The sequence below is a fragment of the Heterocephalus glaber genome, unplaced genomic scaffold, assembly GCF_053883595.1.
Source record: "Heterocephalus glaber isolate CG9 unplaced genomic scaffold, H.glaber_assembly_v1.0 deba00000621, whole genome shotgun sequence".
Taxonomy (NCBI): Eukaryota; Metazoa; Chordata; class Mammalia; order Rodentia; family Bathyergidae; genus Heterocephalus; species Heterocephalus glaber.
Window position 1 is genome coordinate 13309828 of NW_028258153.1, and position 21813 is coordinate 13331640.

At 32.8% G+C, this 21813-nt stretch overlaps 1 protein-coding gene across 5 annotated transcripts in view; it reads left to right on the plus strand.

Moving 5' to 3' along the window:
• The window catches only part of Erbb4 (erb-b2 receptor tyrosine kinase 4), a 1128010-nt gene that overhangs the window by 748590 nt on the left and 357607 nt on the right, over window positions 1–21813 (plus strand). For all 5 annotated transcript variants that reach the window (XM_004851107.3, XM_004851109.3, XM_013074521.3 and 2 more), the window contains exon 4: window positions 15631–15765. In XM_004851107.3, coding sequence (XP_004851164.1) covers window positions 15631–15765 — 135 coding nt within the window. The remainder of the gene's footprint in view (window positions 1–15630; window positions 15766–21813) is intronic.

Sequence of the window (21813 nt, forward strand, 5' to 3'; positions counted from 1 at the left end):
AATTGTGCCAACTTTTTTTCAACTTTTGGATCACATCTTATTATCCTAGCTGTAATTAGAAATCTTGTGAAATTAAGAACCATTAAATTCAATGAGTTTTCACTTCGGAAATTTGCCCAGAGGCACCCAGCCTATGGGTCTGCCTAGAATTGGGCTTTCGCAGTGTTCTTCCTGCTCTCCTCCTATTCACTCTAAAAGGGAATGTCTTTTCCACTTAGCTAATTAATTACACCTGCCAACAAGCAGATGGTTCTGTAGGCTTTGAAGCATGGAAATAGCTAGGTGCATATCAGCTAGCATAGGCTTCCTTCAGCTGCAATTTAGATTATAACTCTTGAAGTTCCAGAGGGGGAAAATGTTAAATGATTACAAATAAAATGATGATTTTAAAATGTTTTTAATTTCAAAATTATATTTCAAAGTATAAATTCATCCTTTTTTTCCTGATCTTAGCACTCATACATTTTTGCAATACTTAGGTTTACCATCCAGTTTGGAACAATATTTGCCAGATGTTGCCATCTAATTGTTCTGAGTTCCAAAGGAAAATGAGAATAGAGGGGCCAGAGCTACTTAGAAAATTGTTAGGTATAATTTTCAAAATATGATGATTTTTAGGTTATGTTGTTTAATTATAAGGAAATCTATATATGTAACAGTGGAGAAATTAGAACTGTAAGCATGGCTAGTACTCCTATTAACATTCCCACTACTTGTATTTCACATTTTTATGGTAATCTGGCTAGCATTTTTAAAATTTTATTGGCACATTTTAGATATACATAATGATAATATTCATCATAGGGAATTTGTACCTGTACATGATATATCTGGCTTCTGACTAGTATTTTTTTTCTTTTGCATCTAATGTAAAGCAGATCCAAGTAGAAATAATCACTAGAGCTTAATGTTGAATGTAAAATTCTTTCATATAGGATCTACACATCTGCAAAACTGAATTGATCATAAAATATAAATATACAGAAGATAATCTTTGCTATATTTTCTTTTGTAAGGTAATATTAAGATATCTAGATTAAAATATTCTGAATTCATAAATATTTAGTTTCAAAAGCTAAAAACATTTTCTATAATTCTACTTTACATGTAAGAAAGTTTTAATTAAAGTTTCTGCTTTGAAAGATAATATCTTAAATTTGAACATGTATTTTTGTTACTGGTAGAATAAATCTGTTGTATGTACATTGCATTGTTCTGTATTCTTTTTGTTTCATTTTGTTGTTTGTTTGTTTGTTTGTTTTGGTACCAGGGATTGAACTCGGATCCTTGCGCTTGCAAAGCAGGTGTGGAACCACTGAGCTAAATCCCCGGGCCCAAATGTTTTTGTTTTTTCTTTTTTTTTGGTACTGGGGATTGAACTTGGGACCTTGAGCTTGCAAGGCAGGCAGCAGAACCACTGAGCTAAACCCTTGGCCCTCTTTTTTGACAATATATTGAATTCTTACCCTTTATCTCAGTTCATTTATGAAATTAGTGTAAACAAAATTAAATAGCTCAAACTCCCAAATAAAATAACCTCCCCTTTTTATACTATTTTAAATAAAAATTATCTAATGGACATGCTTAAAGAGGGATAGATTTAACTATATTAAAGAAAGGATAATTTTTAAAATGTATGTCTCAAGAGGATACATCAGTTTTTTTTATAACATTGCAGACAGAAAACTCCATTAATTTAAAAAGAGTAAAACCATGTGTTTCGATTTTAGATTCCTTTTCTTCCATCTTATGAGCCTTACCTTTTCCTTTAAAGTGATTAGAATATTGGGCTTAACATTAAATAAGCCCATTGATACAAATCCATTAATTTGAATAATTTACACTTTTGCTTTCTTCGTATTACTCAACAATTAATAAGGAAACACTTTATAGGGAGAATGCAGATTTGTTTAGGGGAACCAAATGCCCTACGTATTTAAATTTCCATTTTTATATTTTTAGAAATGCAGTTGCAAAGAACATAGCGGCAGATTCTCCTCATGCTTCTGATTTTGGATATGTAATGAAAAATCATTTTACCTATTCATTAAACCAAAGCTCAAAGGACTAAGAGTAGAATTCCCAAAGTATTAGAAAATAATAAAATTGGCTTTCATTGTTTCTTTTTAAGTTCAATCTTTCACTGAATTGAAGCACTTTTCCTTAAGTAGGCTGAATTCTTAGTTTTATTGTGGTCCTTTTTCCTCTGTGCCTACTTTTGACAGAAGCAAAAGGAGTGCACATCTAGTGATGGGGTTGGGATACAGTCCAGATGCTAAGAGTGCCAAGAATTTTTAATGCACATTTTTTTCATGCAGAAACAATCCCTTAAAAGCATAATTTTACCTTTCAACTCAATAAAATATTTTCAAAAAGGACTTCAGGGAAATTACTTTGAGTAGTTAATTATACTTAGAAGAAGATTACATAAGATAGTGTGCCTCACCTCTACTTAAACTCTTTTTCCCTTTCTTTTCCTTGGTCTTTCATTCCTATAATAAAGAGAATATAGAATAAAAAGTTTAAAAGCAGAATCTCCACTCAGCAGTTAAACTGTTATAATCATAGCTGTCTAAAACTCTTACCACTTACTCAGTTCTTTAAAGTTCAGTTTCTCAACTGTAAATGAAGCCATTAATAATTACCTGATAAGGATTTCTCTTTGAATGAAGGAAATACTGCATTGTAAATATTCAAATAAAGGCAGCATTTATGAAGAGAGGTTACAGTGAGAGTTGGCAATGGGCTTTGGGGCCAGTCAGGCCGAAGGCGGATCCTTGGCTGTGTTTGAGGTATTTGGCAACTTGCGGAATCATCTATCTCACTTACTGTGTCTTTGGTGTGCAGGATTCCCATCCCCGGTAAAAGGTTCTCGATTTAAGGATCTTAATTAATTCTATGAATGTTTGAACCCATAATATGCTCGAAAAAGGATTTCTGAAATTCAGATAAGTAGGTTAAAATTATTTTTAAATGAAAAAATGCACAAATACAAATATTATAATGTGCAGTAATTGTTCTATCCTGGCTTTAGCTCTATCCACAAAGGATTTTTGTAAGAGGGAGAAGAGAAAACGACCAGGTAGGATGGAAGAAATCTGCCTAATAGAGAACTAGTCCTCCTGTCTTTTTAGGAGTGCTCATAACCATCAACTGAACATGGGATGTGTGGTTGTCACTGTGGCTGGCATTTACAAGTTAACTCCTTTTCCCTTTACAAGAGTGTTGTGAGTGTAGTGCTATCAGTATCTTTGTCCTATAGATAAAGAAACTGCTTCTTCAAGAAGATAGCTAAGATTACTTCATGGTAGAGCCATGATAATCCAGTCAGGCTCCATAGCTGAGGAAATATTCACATCTCAATAGCTCTCTTTCTAGACTGGCAAAATTTGACTTGGTGTTTTGGAGTTCGAGAGACTGAATTTGAGATAGCATCTTTAGTTGACTGAAGCCCATCTGGCATTGTTAGGCAGTTTATCACTTGGGTCTTTCTTCATGTCCAGTATCACAAACCAGCCAAATGAGCCAACTAATTTTCAAGTCATATATATTAACCCTGGAATAGAGGAGTCATTTTAGAATAAAGGGTGTTTGTTTATTTAATTGAGAAGACATGACGATACACGCTACAGCGTATGCTGTTGTTTCATGGATCCTATTCTGCTGTGATATCGGATGTCACAATAAGATCCTTTTCACAATAGGGGAAAATGAGAATGGTGGTGTAACGGGCATAGAATATAATAAATTATTAGAAATAATGCAAGCATTTCCTGCAGAAGTTTTAATCCACCCCTTTTCTTCAAATGGCTTAGGTATAAAGCTTTAAGTCTTAAATATCTCTGAGCAAACATAGTACTTGATTATATATAGGCTTTACTTGAGAGTAACAACCTTTCCCTGTATCAACCAGCAGTATTATAGCTGTGCTTGTTACGTATCTAATCTTTATTACCCATTTTATTGATTTAATAAAAACCATAATACATTTAAACAACAGTGGAGCAACTGTCTCACTACCCTGCTCAAGCCAGAGCTCCACAGATATAGTTAATAGTTTTCCACATTGCCTAATGAATCCATTGCACTGCAGGAGAAATGCCAGATATTTGCCATGGTAGAGGAAAGCTCAACTTACTTGTACAGGTCCTTTAAATTTTCTCTAATTCGTTGTAAGTCTGGTGGTACTGGAAGCAGAGATAGAAATACCTAGAGATTGGAAGTGGAGGCTTTGTGACCATCTCTGTTAGCTGTCCATTATGGTAACAAAATACCTGAGATAAAAAACGTAACTGGAGGAAAGGTTTCTTTTTGTCTCAAAGTTTCAGACAGTTTAGTTTATGGTTGGTAGGCTCCATTGCTTTTTGGCCTGGGGAAGGGCAGTGTATCATGAAAAGAGTGCATGGCAGAGGACTTGCTTACCTCATGGTTGTCAGGAAATGAAAGAGTTGAAAGCACTGGGGTTCTAATATCCTTTTTTCTAGGGTATGCCTCCAGTGATCAAACTTCCTCCCACTAGGCTTCAGCTTCCAAAGGTTTCAGCACTGCCCAGTAGCACAGCAGGATGATGACCAAACCTTTATCCCATGGGAGTTTAGGAGACATTCAAGTGTCCAAACTATAGCATCTTGAACTGTGCACTTGTCTGAACTAAATAGACGGGAATCTCACAGCTCTAAATTCTGTCACAGAATGAGGTTACAGTAATGACAAAAAATGATTTAAAGGGTAAAGTGAAATAGATATTGAGGATTACTCAGCATAGTCAAGATAGGAAGTTACAGAATTTATGATCTTGTTCTTAGGAATAATTTAACTTACAGAACACAGATAAAACCAATTTTAATTAACTGATTTTGGAAAGACATTTAATAATATTTAGTTTGGTATATCTAGCTCCAAAACTGTTATGCTATTCATCACATTTAATGAGGATTTCATAGAACAGGAGATTATTTGATCTCTTTTTCTTCCTGGAAGATCTACACTTCAACCTGTAAGCATAGATTTTAAAATTCTCTGGATAAAGGATCCTCCTAAAATATAGTAATAACCTATTTTTAAATAGCTACCACTTACTTAACAACTACAATGCTCCAGGAAATAAATATATATATATAAAATATATTCTGTAATTTCCCATATAAATGAACAAAGTAAATATTATCACTCCTATTTTATAGATTATAGAAAAGAAGCCTAAACTAACTTGCCTACAATCACACTGTAAAGTAACAATACTGTACTTAAAATATTTACTTATCAAGCAAATTGTGGTATATTCATTCAACAGAGTAATGTGTGACAATAAAAATGGACAAATTACTAATGTAGCCAATGATCTCAAAACACTTTGAATAAAAATGTCAAGAAGAAAGGAATACATATTATACTGTATAATTTCTGTGTGTCAAGTTAATAAACAAGCAAAGTAAATTTGTGGAGATAGAAATCAGGATAGTGGCTTTGGAAGATATTGATTGGAAAGAAGACAGAAAATTTTCTAAAATATTAGAAATTTTCTGTATCTTTATTTGAAAGGTGGCTAATGATACAAATGGAAAAACACAATGGACATGTGCACGTAAAAGACATGGAACACAAGATCTGTCCATTTTATTGTACATATGTGCGAATTTCAAGCTATATACAACCAAAGTATAAAGCATTTATTCATTCTGTTTCAGCATAGTTCTTCAGATTTCATACCTTGATAACCAATGCTTTGTAAAATGATGACTACTCATATTTAATCATTTATTAATTCCAGACTTTATTAATATTTTTAAAGAAATATTTAATTTGGACATGCTTTCTATGAGTTTTAAAACTGTTCTGGCATTGGCTTCCTTGCATTCTTCTTTTATGACTTTTTATTTTATAAAATGTTTTCTTCATTATTTTGAACATTCACATTATAGGCATTTTAGATGAGACGTTAGGGCCCACAATTCACATATTTATATTTTTTCATGTGATTATATATAATGTTTTTAAAGTCTTGATATATTTGAAAATCATATTATCATTTTACAGATTAAATCAGTCTTTTTTGTATTTTGTTTGCAAGTTTGAACTTGCCCAAAACAAGCATGCATAGCAATGTTATTTATTATTACTGTCATCAGGGAAAAATCATAGTTTTGTGAAATAATCAAAAGTAATAGTGAGGAAATCACACATTGTAGAAGAGTTATTAAAACTATACAAACTAGTATAGTAGGTGAGATATTTGAAAGTGACCTTGAGCATACCCTAGGAAGTTTGTAAATAAAAGGGACAAATTATTTCTGGCTACTAATATGATTTCCTCTTTTATTGGTAATGAAAACATTGAACTCCAGTGATTTGTTTGACTGAAGCAATTACATTTTCTGAAAACTTAGAGCAGTTATTTAAGAGGATTGTTGTCTATAATAAGTGCTTTCTGGTGGATAGGAAAATAAAAATAGAGTTTCATGTAAAGGAGTATTTTATTTTAATAGCAAGAAGGCATCAGGTTTTTTTCATTTTTTATCTTTATATAATTTTGATTTCTATTATCATGAGAGATATTTACCTAGTGTAAATTTTAACTATTCCCTACCATTCCTATTTTTCTCTTTGTGTTATAATTAATAGCTTCAATGTATTTTCTAAGATATTTTCAAGTGTCATTTCCAAAATATTTAGGTAGATCCCTCTACCAAAAGAATTTAAGTTGTGAGTTATATTTGACACATTAATTTACCCAGTTATTTACAAATAACTTCAAATACATATCAAGTTTTAGACAGTGTGCTATGTTTCTACACATAAGACCTTTTTTCCAAGGGAACAAAAGCAGAGTGAACCTCTGTCCTTTAAGAATTACAGTTTAAAGATGGCATTTAAGGTTCAACTTCATTACTTCATTAATCATAGGATAAGTACAAATTAATATCTTATCACTACATGCCAACCAGAATGACCACCATGAAATAGAAAATACAAACAAAAAAATCACGGCTGACATAATAAATAACTGAATTTCTCAGACTAGTGATGAGAATGTAAATTAGTAGAATTGCTTTGGAAACTGATTGTCGCTACAGCCCAGAAATTCCATTTTTAAGCAAGAACATAACACAGATATGTATATATAGTCACCGAGTTAATATTCTAGAACATCTATAACTGTACTGTTTACAGTAACCCAAATGAGCAAAGTGTCTAAAGCCCATCAATGCAGAATTGACAAATAAAGCATATAATACTATACAACAATGAAAATGAATAAGGTAGATGAATTTCACAAGCATGAAGTTAATTAAAAGGAGTTAAATACAAAATAATATATACTGTAGGACTCTAAATATGTAAAATAAAGCAATAGGCATAAGTATCTTGTCTAATATCAGATAGGGGTATTGATAGAGACCAATGTAAGGAAGAAAGTGTGACAAAGGCTCCTGTGACACAGGTATGTTCTCTCTCTTGATGTAAGTGCTAGTGATGTGTGTTCAGTTTGTAAAATTTAATTCCTTAAGATATATTCACATCTATGTATGCACATCATACTTTGGTGAAAAGTTTGGAAAAAACTTACATTTGTTCAAGCAACAGACATGTTTTGTGAATATCCAGCAAATACAAAGTTTTTTGGATTCAATGCAATGAAGACTTCTAGTTGTCAATAGTCTTTACCACTCTACCTTTTAACTCATAAAGTTTAACTGGTCATGTGACCACACAGAGCGAGGACTTTGATTACCTACCCTCCTCTACTGGGCTATTAGAATGAATTCTGACCAACAGGATATAAATTTAATTGCCTTGTGAAAGTTCGTAGTCACCATCATTAAGAGAAAACATGTACTTATTCTCTGCTTCTTCCTTTTTCATGATTTCCTCCATCTTTTTCATGGTTTTTGAGAGACCTCATCACAGAATATTGCAAAATGAGCTTCACAGTGGTAGACATGGTCATACATCCACAAAGTCAAAAGCTATACTTGAAACTTAATTTTATCCATTGAACTAGATTCAGTATTACTGCTTTTGTACTTCAAAACCCTCATGGTGAAGATCTATCTACCTATTTATCTGTCTATATGATATCTACTTATGGTATAGAGCACATTATGACAAATATGGAGGATGGATTTTTTAGGTGGGGAGCACATTTGAGTTAAAAAGTTAAATGTTATCAGATGATAGAATCTGTATTAAGAAGTGGGTATAAAATAAGACACTGAGGAATTTTCTGTAAGACACCATAACAGATTAAATATAGAAATGCTGGAACTAATGATATATCTCAAATTTTGAGTATCAGTAACTTTAGCAGCATGTGGTTCTGATTTTAACAGAAATAAATACTTTTTGGAATAAAACACATTTAGGCAATATTTCAAAATGAGAAATATTATGTATGTTATTAGATTATTTTCCTTAATGGATAAAAAGTTAATAAATTAAGATCATGATAAGTGTACTCAATATTTTATATGATTTATAATGCAAATATTAGTGTCCGTAACTAACACTGTTATCATTTTAAAAATGTTAGTCATCTGGAAATTTTAACATTATAATCATAACCATTGTAAACATTTGAATTTATATTATATACTTGACACTTTCTTTGACACAGAAAAATGTACGTCAAAATTCTTAATCTTGAAAGACCTAGAGTAAGATATGGGAAATATGACAAGTACAGAAAATGATAAAAAGCAAGATAAAGTAACATTTTTTCTAAGAGACATTCATTCAGACAATCACTGTAAACACATTTATCAGAAGGCCTGAGACTCAAGCTGAACTAACAAAAGCTAAAAATTGTAGAGGACCCTTAAATATATATTAACAAGTTGGAACAATGTGGCAGGCAAGCATAAGTGAGCTCCAGTCACTTGAAGTCAAGATACATATTTGCTGGGGTTTTTTAATGTTAAGCTGATTTTCAGTCAGAAGGTCTAGTAATTTCTTATACACGTTGCCCTACTCTGATGGAAAAACTGACCAGTGTTACCTCCTAATATTTATTATTTGCATCCATGAGCTTTTGACTCTGATCATCGAGCTGAAATACACAGGGTTACATCACTCATTTACATTATCACCCTCTACCTCCTCCCAATACAAATGTGACATTTCAATTTTGCACACTTCAACTCTCCTTAAATCATCTGTATAAAAACTTCAAAGCTTGATTGATGATGAATGAGCCATTGTCTCCTCAAGCACCCGGTTCTCATTAGCCTTTAGAGTCTCAGCCTATTAATAATGAACCTTGAGGGGTGACCCAGGGTGGGAGGTAGCAGCAATTCATTGTGTTCCCAGCTGAAAGATCTGGGTTTGGGAAATACACTGTACTCTCTGGACCAAGTCCACTCCAGAGATGATGCATTAAGTATCACAGGTGGATGATGTGATCTGTATTACTTTTATATCATTATCTACCAACAGACTTGTGTGGCTTAAGGTGATGACAGTGAGAAAGAGATATTGCTTTATGTCTGAGAAAGCCCTGTAACTGCTTCCTGACCTGTACCTTGAAAATGGGCTTTAGCCACTGAATTTTGACATCTTGGCTGTGCTCTGTTGCTTGGATAGGTAGTATGACTGATATATGCATTTTAAGCCCCTGCTATTATTAAACAAGTGTAGCACTTCTACTCCATTCCTTTTTTATTATCTTAATTCTGTGGTAGAGCTGGAGGTGCATTCCTGCAAAATAAGACATCCAGATATATAGTCAAGGGAGAGATGCAAAGTTTTCATTCCTACTTATTACACATTTCTTATATCACTATTGTTGGTAATTTTCTGATTAATTTACTTAGTAACAGTTGCACAAAGTGTCCTATGTCTAACTGTGCATATAATTATAATCTTTATATTTTAGAAAAGAAGAAAGACAATATTATTTCTGAAATGGTTACAAATTGTACAAATTGTTCATAGAGTAAGCACAATTCTGTCTACTTCATAAACCTGCTAAAGTGGTCACATTAACCTGTATTTTCAGCAAGATGTTGCATCACAACTAGGCTATTTCAGTCAGAAAAAAAGAAACAGATACTCATTATTTTACAACATTTACTTCCGAAAGAATATGCTTGTGAAATGTCAGTGATTCTGTTAATTGGTACACATCCATAAATTCAGTATATTAGCTAGTATTTGAGAAAAAGAAAGGTACAAAAGAAGTCATTTAAATAACACAAACATTTCCTTTTTATTTGATTCATACAAATGGGAATAAATTGCAAAAAATTGTCAAATGTTCAATATTTGAGAATTGGAAGGCCAAGACACAAGTAGTTTACATTCTCTTTCATATTGGAACTTTATCTTTCTAAAAAATAAATTAAGGAAAAGTGTGAGTTAACTTGCAGCCCAATACTAAAACTTGCTGTTCAACTTTTGTGTGTCATATATTAAGTAATTCATAAATTTTGGCAAAATTTGGTCTGACTGGAATAGTTCAAAATCATCATTATTTACCTGGTAAGTAATAATTGAATTTTATTAATAAAATAGGTTAGGAGATAACAATAAAAATGTCTAAATAAATGTGACTTAAGAGTATCAAACACACTGTCTCAACTAATTTTATGTTATTTTTCATAACCATTTAATGTAATATATATTTTCTTTTTAGCTTATAAGAACTCTGACCATAAATTATATATATATATATAAAAAAAAACTTTACATTTGTGATGTTATATATAGATTTTTCAGAAAATGTTTACTGTGTATCTCTTTGTGCCTGGCATACTATAGCACTAAAAACTCTGTACCCAGCTTTGAAGGAACCAAAAATAGTCCCTGACTTAATTAAATAGAGCCAATTGAGATAACCTACAGAGAGTGTTAATGGGAAAAGATAACTAATTCTTTGATTTACGCAGAATATAATTTAATATTAGGAACTACAACAGAAATTAACTTATTTGGCAGCAAATTCAATAATGCATTTTTTCCTAGTAAATCTAACAAGTATTCACTGGATAACTAATATTGCCCTAGGTTTAATCCTACAGAGACAGCCCTAAAAATATGTCTTACCTTCATAAGGCTTATTCTAATTGTATTTCAGTTACAAGTAGTGTGCTATGTATAAGATAAATTCAATATATTGGAGAGTAATGTGGATTACAATTTAAATACAAAAAGATTCATGACATATTTTATGTGATTTGCATTCATTCATCTATTAGGAAATGTTTGAGACACAAACAGATTTAAGTGTTTAATAGAATTTTTCAGGAATGAAATGATGCTCTTTTACCAAATGTCATGTCTAATATATCTTACTATATTTATAACAGTTCTGTTTGTGTGAACTTGCTGCAAATATATTTTCATAGCATAAGAAAACTCATAACAGCCTTTTCTACCAATTCATTAAATGACCAAAAATCTATTTATGCCTCTCTTAATTTACTCTGATGTTTTTTCTACTATGAAAGTGAAATACATTAGAATATGTTTACATTGAGTTTGTTAACTTATTCTTTTTTCTTTCTTTTTTTTTTATACCGGGGATCGAACTCAGGACCTTGCGCTTGCTGTTCACTTATTCTGAATATCACTTAAATTTATGCCTCGTTTGTCTTATTTTCTTCAGGGTTGAGGATTGTCATTTTTGTTCTGGTCTCAAAGTTTAATTAATAGTTACTTTATTTTGTGTTAGTGATGCAAACTGTAGGTGTCACACAGGAGATTCTTTTCAATAAATCCTTAATTAAACATATGGAAAGCATTGCTGTTTTGGAATGTTATCACAAATAGAGCTAAATACTACCAGATAGTTTAGTGGCATTTTATTGGGTAAATATCTTACCAAACTTTTCTCTTTTTCTAATCTTTTTTCCTTGTTATGCTGTAAAAATACAGCCACGTCTCTGTAGTTGACCATAGTATAAATATTAGGTATCTCCTCTTTCAAGTACAAAATTTGGATCTCTAAGAATTTTGTTAATTGTCAGAATCCATTATTTAGAATTTTTTAGTCCAGAAGTAAAGTTAACCAAATATGTCATTACAAGATATGTATTAATGTTTAAAATTTTATAGTTATATAATCAAAGAAAACTTGAAAATGTATAAATCCAATTATAGCATTTTCTGAGAATTTTTAAGTAATTGGAGTCAATCAAAAATGTAAGATAAAGTGTACATTAAAAGTTTCCTATGAATATCAGTGAAAGTATGCATTCTCTGATTATAGAATTTTAACTTCTAACACAAGAATAAAATGAATAAAATGTATGCCAAAAGGAATAAAAAACTATTATGAAGGAAAACACACATAAACCATCCAACATTAAATACTAAAAATTTATAAATGCTTCTGACTAGAATTGCTACAAGATGCTAGGTTTTAAGTTTGTGATCCTAAAAATATCATCTAGATGGATCATGATTATATCTTAATTTGAAATTTTAACATGTAAGATTATACTGAAGTTCTCATTGTCTGTTTTCTAAATCCCCTTTTCCAAGTAAAAGCCAAGCTCTTCAACAGAATATTTCTAAGAAACAAATGTCAACAATGGTAGCAGATTAATATTGTTCAAGAAAAGGATTTGATGAGATTATTATTCAGTGTAATCTGATTCTATTTGAACATTTTTAGATAGGAAGTTGGAGATAAATACTGTTTCTTCACCATGGCCAAGTTGAATTAAAATGTGACTCCTAAGAAATACAGACTCTTTTCATTATGTTTGAGCTATTACCTTTCTCTTCACTTTTTTTTACAGTAAAACTTTTCCAAGTGTAGACTGAAAAATAACCTTTGTTTCCTGGAAAGCATTCAGAATCTCTTTTCTTTGTCACCTAATATAGAATTATTCCTAGAGCAGAATAGCATCACCTAATGTCTCATGAGAAAGCTCTTAGTATGAGATCGTCACGCTTCTTAGATAAAAAGTTAATGCTCAACATTAATGTAGAAATTCATTTTCATGATCTTTCTTGTGTCTTACATTTCCCTTCTGGTTTGATTTTTTTTTTTTTTTATACTGGGGATCGAACTCGGGACCTTGAAAATGCATGGCAGGCGCTGGAACCACTGAGCTAAATCCCCGGCCCACCCTTCTGGTTTGAAGAAAGTTGTATTATTAGGTCATGAAAAATAATGAACTGGGTTTTAAAAGTGGAAAGATGATCTAATTTAGTTTTGTTTTTCTCCTCCACTCCTGAGAAAACAGAACCAATATTCAGTCAAAGGACTGATGATGAGAGTCGGACTGATTTTAAATATGGAAAGCTCTGCAATATCAAAAATAATCTGGAGGATTTCATACCTGCAAAGCAATAAAATGATTTGGATGTGCCTACCAACCTCACTTGCACAAACACCACTCTGTGGTGCCACATATTCCTTTCATTCTTTTATATTCCTCTTTCTTGTAAGTTAACTCTTTAAAAATTTAACTTAGTGTACCACACACGACAGATGACTTTGTCAACATTTCCCTGGAAGAAAGTCTGTGTCCTTCCCAGTAACTATGTCCCTCTGCATGCTTAGCCACATCCCTTCTAGCGATATGTTCCTAAAAAATTGCTTCCTCAGTCTTTCCTGCAGTAGCCATAAGTTATTGTTCTATCCAATGAAATGCATATAAAATCCATGAAGAAAGTGTCTCTTCTCAAATAGAAAGTCACTAGGAGAGCCTGGTGTGGTGACACACACACCTGTAATCCCAGCATTCAGGAGGCAGCAGGAGGATCGCCAGGAATAGGAGGTCAGCATGAGCTACATAGTGAGTTCACTGGACTAAATAGTGATACCTTGTCTCAAAAAACAAACAAACAAAAAAATCTTCACTGGGAGAAAAAGTTTCTTCCCTCCTCTTCTGTCCTTTCCTACCTTCAACTCAGAGCAGATGTTTTTGATGAAGCAATTATCCTGAGCTAGAAGGAATAAAGCCAGCACAAAGGATAGCTAAGAAGCAAAGGGGCACTGTGGAATAGCTGGAGCATATCTGTACATGCCTTAATAGGGTTCTTATCCTGTGCAAAGGAATAAGCCCCTATCTGTTTAAATGACTGTGATCTAAATTTTGTTATGCTTTGCTTTTTTACTTGTAGTGGAATCGTTATGGACTACATGATTATTCTAAAATTCTATTTGTATTGGATATGAAGGGAAACAGATATTAGACAGGCAGGTACTATGTGTATTTCTAGCCAATTTCTTTAAACATAATAGTATTTTTAAAGAAAGTATCTTTTACTGGATAACATACCTGTTGGAAGGAGAATCCATTATGTGGTCAGGCATTGACTACTGGGGACAAGTTAACTAACCAAGGCCAGTTTTGAAACAGGAGTCATGGAGAAATCGGCATTAGTATACTTTATTCTGTGGCCATTCTCCTTGCCCAGTGAAACAGAATTTTTATTATACAAGGGGTGATCAAAATTTACAGCGAATGTTTAAAGATATGCATTACAATAAACTATACTTTGCTGTTAATCCCCTTAAAATACTACCCTCACTCCAAACACACTTATCCCCTCATGCTTACAACTTTCTGCAACAGTTCTGTAAGTCCTCTTTTGTGTCTTTACAAGGTGTGACCAAAAAACAGTGAATTCTGTGGCTAAGTGACATCCAATGGAAAGGTAGGTTCATAAAAACATTACAGTGTGTCCTCAGCCACCTTATTCATTGAATCTTGCACTATGCAACTTCTGGTTCTTACCCAAAGTAAAAATGACCATGAAAGGTAAATGTTTTGAATCAATTCAGGACACTGAAGCAGCCAGGACAGCACAAATACATTTAAAAAAAAAAAGGGTTTTAGAACTGCTTGAGGAAGTGCAAGAATGATGGGATAAGTGTGCTCAATGCAAGAGGGAGTAGTTTGAGCAGAATAAATGACTGTGGCAATTAGTATTTTACTGTAGCAAGTATTTCAAATTTTAACCATTCACTGTATGGTTAGATCACACCTCTTTTCTTGCTTTGCATATAATTGGCCATTCTATCCATTCTCTTTAAAATGCAAAAGAACATTTTTGTGTTAGAAGCATTAATTTCAGCTTCCACTTTGTGCCCATCCAGCCAATGCCACACTGTCTAAAAGATCTTTCTAAAGGGACATTTGAAAACTTTATCTAAAAATCTTGAGACCATTCACATTCTATGCCTTTGGAATGGCATGTGTGAAATTTATTTCAAAGATTAACCAGAGATAAACAAGTGAAGAACAAGAGAAAAATAATTAAGTAATTATTATTTAACCTGTAGCCTGGCATATTGTATTTTCATTAAAAAAAATAAAAATAGTAAATGTCACTCAATGCTTACTATAGATTACTAAACCAAATTAGAAAATTAAGCAATACTTATATATTAGTCCAATTTCAGTAGGAAGAAAGAAAATAAACTAATATAATATGTAACTGTTAAGAGTGTTTCTGTCTGAATTAGGTGTTTTTTTGTTTTCTTCTGTACTTTCAATCTTTTAAAAATCTCTACAATCAATGTACAATCAATGAAAGATATTTTAAAAGGTATCTTGGCTCTTAACAATCTTCCTATAATTTAACGTTGAAAATAATCTGAAAAAAATCATGTTTATTGACCGCTTTTTTCCTCAACAAATAGTTTGACAACAAATGTGTTTGTTTTCTCTATAGAAATTCTAAATGGGGGCGTCTATGTAGACCAGAACAAGTTCCTTTGTTATGCAGACACTATTCATTGGCAAGATATTGTTCGGAATCCATGGCCTTCCAACTTGACTCTGGTATCAACAAATGGAAGCTCCGGATGTGAGTAACATTATCCTTTGCAATATCTCAGAATGCTCTTCTACCCTATGTGAAAAATGAACAACTATGTTTATCATGCCATTAATAATATTTTGAAATTTGATGGTACCCATTGAATATTCAGCAATTTCTAGAATGATGTTTCCCCTTCACAAATTCTCATTTTCCTAACATGGTCCCTATTGGCTCAATCTAAATTATTCTTTCATTTCTAATGGCCAAACAGGTGTGCCATGAACCTTAAACTTAAGGCTAATGTCTTTCTCCTCCAATTTCCACGAAATGTACCACTGAGGCAAAGATAATAAAACAAAAGTGTACTTTTCTATTCACTGTAATTTTTAAAGTAAAACAAATTAAATAAAAATATTGAACACTTAGCATTTCTAAATATTTACATTTCCCTAAAGCTTCATAGTAATATTTTATGACAATTCCAAACTCTAGAGAACTGGTGAATATAGATTTCATATAAAAGAAGCATATTTACCTTCTGATTTTTGTCATTAGGCTAATAAACTACTAAATTTCCTAATTTTTAAACATATGTTATTTCTATACCAGAATTTAGCAGATTCTAAGTTTTTAATATGATTAAATGATAAAAAATATTTGAACTATCATCTAAAGCTTTGAAAATTACTCTATCTGAAATCTATTTTATTTTTACAGAGCAAGCTGTGGTAGCTCCAGATTTATTATTACTGACATTTGTATGAGAACAGAATCTTTAGCAAGTATTAACTCAGGTTTTAAATTTCTCATGTATTATTACATATTTCCCACCTGATATTATAACTGTATCCACTTAGTTCAATAATTATTTGCTACAGTTCTGATTGTATTATGATCCTTTGTAGGAAATCAAACTCCAAGAGAGGATTATTAAATTTCATAATGGTCCTACTAATATAATGGGAAAATGTAAATATATCAAAACTGACAGCTATAATTTTTAAAAAATGGCTAAAATCTTTTTTTCAAAAAGTGGAGTAACATAATTTTCTTGTTATTTTTAAGCAGAAATGTATATGAGATTCTATTTTTATAGTAATCTGCTGACCTACTATGTAATACAGCATGTGAATAAAAACATCAAATCTTCTCAACTAGCAGTGCAAATGATGCACTTCAGAGACAATTTCTGTTGTTAGTCTGCCTAAACTATGATACATATTATTTTGGAGAGGTGGAAGCATTTTGGTTGTGCAAGAGGAAAGGCCTCTCTAACTCTACTTATCTGAATGACTAGCCTGTAAGACATGAATGAGATCAGACAAAAATAAAGCCTGAGACAAAAGCCAAGAGGAAAATGTACCCACCAGCCTTACAGGATTTGGAGCAGGAAAGGTCAGAGGGGTTTGCTGCAGTTTCCCAGATGGTATCTCTTTGTGCTGCTCTTTTTGAGGGCTAATTTGGATGGTTGTGCCTGTAATTAGGCAACTGTGGCTGCAAATTTTTGCATGCAAATAATTGCAGGTGCAAGAATTATAAATGCAGAATGGGTTCATAACCAGTGGTCCTTTACAAATTAACCACCAATTGTCAAAGTTTTAATGCTTACACAGTATTTCTATTTGCTGACATGTTGTATGTACTGCATGAGGCCATATCTGATAATGAATTAAGTATTCTTTCACTGTCAGTAACCTATGGTTCTATTCTGGTAATGGAAACAAGGCAGTCTCAAAACATCAAGTGCTGTATGATTCCGTTTATATGAAGTATTTATAGTAGTAATACTTAAAGAAACTGAATGTACAATGCTAGCTGCCAATTCCTGAGGTGAGAGAGAAATAGAGAGTAACTCTTTAGTGTGTATACAGTTTCAAATTTGCTACATTAAAAAGTTGTGGAGATATATTTCAAAACATTCAAGTTCAAGGACTTGCAAACTTCTATCCACAAACCTCTCAGATGCCTGAGGCCTCCTTTTTAGGAGCTTGTGGGCTTAACTTCTCTCCTTGTCTTCCAGTCCTGACTAATTCACCTAACAAAATGCTTGCAAGAACTCTGGTAAATGAAGCCTAACCATGACCCTGTCTAATAACCCTACCATTGTTACTGCCTAATTAATATAAGATCAAATCTAAACAAAACCAAATGGCTTGAAATTTTCAGCAAACTTTAGCCTATTTTTCAGCTCTATACGTTCAAATCTTAAAGTATCTTTGTGTTTCACTTCCTCTTCTTTTTGCCAGAATAAATTTTAATTATACTTTAAGACTTTTATCAGGTATCATCTCTTCTAAGAAATGCTCTCTTTCCCAGTGTGAATCCATAATGGCCAGGAATAAGATCTGGCATTTAGTGTTACTTTTAAGATTAAAGTTCCTTGTGAACAAGGCTGAATTAATTATTTTACTCTATGTTGTAGTGTGTAATAGATGGAGAATAGTTATTTGCTAATGGAATAAATAGATAGGTTCATGTCTTAGTCTGTTTGGTCTGGGATCCCTTAAGGGACTGGTAATGCTCCAGAAAGGCCCCTTCAGTGTTGCCCCACACAAAGGGAAGGCGTACCGGCTCTCCCATGGCCAAAGAGTGGAAGAGAGAAAACCTCCTCCCACAATGCCTTTATTTTTTTCTTTTGGTACCAGGGATCGAACTCAGGTCCTTGCGCTTGCGCAGCAGGTGACAACGAAATGACTGAGCTAAATCCCTGGGCCCTGACAATGCCTTTTCACAGACATGAATCCATAAGCCCAGAGCCTGCAATCTTCCCTCTCAGCACTGAGCCTTAGGAATTATTTCAACATGTGCTGTGGAAGGGACAGAAACATTCAAACCACAAACAGCTCACACATAGGAAAACCGGGGGAATCTAAGCGATGTTTTTTTTATCCATAATTTTCATAAAATGAATGAAAAGCAAATGTTATAATCCAGAGACAGGTAGTTCCCCAGATTTCAGTCATTTTTCAAGTAAAGATGGCTGCCTCTATCGCTCTCTTACTACATATAACAAGAGAGAAAGGGAGTCATATATATATACATATATGTATATATAGTCATAGATACATACATATATATGTTTAATTTATGTTGATATAAATTATAATATTTCTGATATTATATTTATGTTCTATTTATATTATACTTGCAATAATTATAAAATAAGTGATGTAGCATACTTTTCCTTTAATGTTTAAATAAAAGAAATGTGAATTGAGAAATCAAAGAATTTTCACACAAGGAATTTAAGAATAGTTGATCCTTAAACAATATTTTATAAAATATTTTTAAATTTCCCTTAAATTTTTGTTTAGTATTTCTTTTTGCATGTATTTTTGTATGGTACTAATTCTCAATGCAAAAAACACTCTTTTAAAGAGGCCAGGTGTGGTGGTGCACACCTGTAATCCTAGCACTTAGGAAGCTGAGGCAGGAGGGTGGCTGAGAATTCAAGGCCAGCCTAGGCTATGTAATGAGTTCAAGGTCAGCCTGGACTGTGTAATGAGACTCAAAAAAAAAAAAATTTTAAAGAGCAATCTGGCTTTTTATTGACACATTTTTCGCCTAAAATTGAAATAATGCAGAAGAAATTTGAAGCATCTATAAAAACAAATAAAATGTTATCCCTTGTTTGAAAATTCGTGATTTAGGAATAACAACCAAGTTGTATTTGCCAAAATATCCTTGAGATATCTTGAGCCAAACTTCAGGAGGGTAAGGAAGGAATGTATATCCTTTATCTCGTACACTCCGCTGTAAGATTTATAATGTAATATTCTAACATTCTTAGATAACCACATCAACAGGGCTTATTCAATAAATTAACCCTTCAAAATATAGTTGGAAGAGGGAGGGAAAAAAGACTAAGGGTGGAAAAGTACTGACACAGAATGGAGAAAAAGTGCTTTCTAAGTGGTCCCGGTGTCCTCTCCTCCTTTTGTCCCTGTGTGGCTTCTATACCCTGCCTGCCTTCACCACTTCCAGGACATTTCAGTGAGATGAGGCAGCCTTTGGACCAGGGTTTGGATATGCATGTGATTGTGGCTGGCCATTCACTATATTCTGGCCTAAAACATCACATGTGGTTTTATAGCCAGGAACTGTTATATTAACTCAGAGGTGTCAAAATCTGACTTACTTTTTATAATAAAGGAATGAAAGCCCTTCTGATTATGAAATTTTTTCTTGTGAATGGACTGCATGTGGACAAAAGCATTTTTAAGATGTGACAGTTGCATGTTCGTTACATATTTATTAGCTAGCATTTTAGTTTCTGCCTCATGTGTTTTAATACTTGACAGTGGTCTCTCTTAGTTTTTTCTCATCCAGAAACTGAAAGGAGCCAACCTTAGATGCTCTAGATTCCACATTTTCTGTAGATTCCACCAAGCATGGCATTCATCAAAAGTATTTTCTAGAACCAAATACCAGTGAATGAGCAAGGTGTGATGGGAGATTGGCAGATAATATAGCACTATACTCTCATCTATATTTCCAGGATAATACTTTGTTTAAACTGGATGTTCTACCTGTAAAGCCACTAGTTTTAAAAATTATGTTTTTCTTTTAATGACTTGTATATATTTTAGTATTTGCTCACTTCTAATACTGTACATTGTGAAAATAAATTTTTTTATTTTCTTGAACTAGAAGATAATTAAATCTCAAAATGGAGTAGAATTAAACCTGGTTTATTACATTATCAACTTTTGTTACTTCTTCCATATTATTTACATAAATTAGATGTACTCTTCTATTTGGACTTTTGTAAACTTTACAAAATGAAGTAGCAAGAGTATTTACAGAACTTTTCAGCACTGCTTTAGTTTGTGTATTTTATATATACATATATACAACGTGTTGTAAATTCATGCATCAAATCAAATCACATAGTGCTCTGGAATGTTTTTTAAATAAAAGTTTAAATTAGGGGAACAAAATGAGCAAATTCATATAAATATAAAAGATATTTTTAAAAGCTCTAAATACATTCTTCATGAATTAATAAAACGAAAGAATGAAAGATTGCTTATTTATTCAAGTACAATTATTCTAAACAAAACATCAAGGACATCAGAATCTAGCAGAGTATTTTTTTTTACATGACTAATATCAAGTGAAAGCTCTGGTGCCTTTTTAATATTGTTAATGAGAAAATGACTTCTGGTACCCACATTGAGGAGGGTCTTTATCAGTATATTTGTAAGAAGAGGAATTCCAGACCAGGTAAAACTTACTCTAGCAGTGACCTTTTATTTAAGAACATTACGAGGAGTAAGCTCGATTCACCTGCTAGTCTAGTTTTCTTCTCCTGAAGATGGAATTGAATTACTTCACTTCTTGAGCAACCTTTTTAAGACATGTCCTCATTTTCATCATATGTGACATGTTCCTGTCAATCAATTTTTCGTGAATTAGAATCTATAATTTATACAGTGTATAAATATATCTTAGAAGTTAAGTATGTGTAATCCTTGCTTTCTAGAAGGAACAGGACCTTTATTTCTCCGCAGTTCTTAGCCTTCCCTCTAGGGGGCAAACAGAAGAACACTTTCATGCATTGTGAGCTCATCTCAACCCTCAAACGTACCGTGCACTGCATGTTATAGTATTGCAAATAATTATAAAGATAAACATATTAAAATAAATGCATAAGGAGTAAACATTAAATGTACACACATATTAACACAGTGTTCTCATTAGTTGGTGATAGGTTCCTACTTCCGTTTCCATATAACTCACCTAAAATCTGGAATAAATTCCATAGCCACATCACTCCAACCTTATCCTTTTACTACCAGCACCCCAACTTCTGCCAGCAATGATGCTAGTAAGCTCACCAGGTGTGTTAGTTGCTTTCTCAACTGCTCCTAGACCCTGTATACCTGAATCTCTCAAAGCACAAATGAAACTACTATTAACACAATTTTGTTAATATTAAGAATGGTTATTTTGGAGACAGAGGTTCAAATGCGGCTTCCATGTTCCTGCTTGTGCTGTGCAGGTGAAGGTCTGCTTCACTACTGAGACCCTCTGACTGTGCTGTGATCTTAAGGATCAACTTCTGTATTTTCCCTAAGTCTTTTGCTTCTT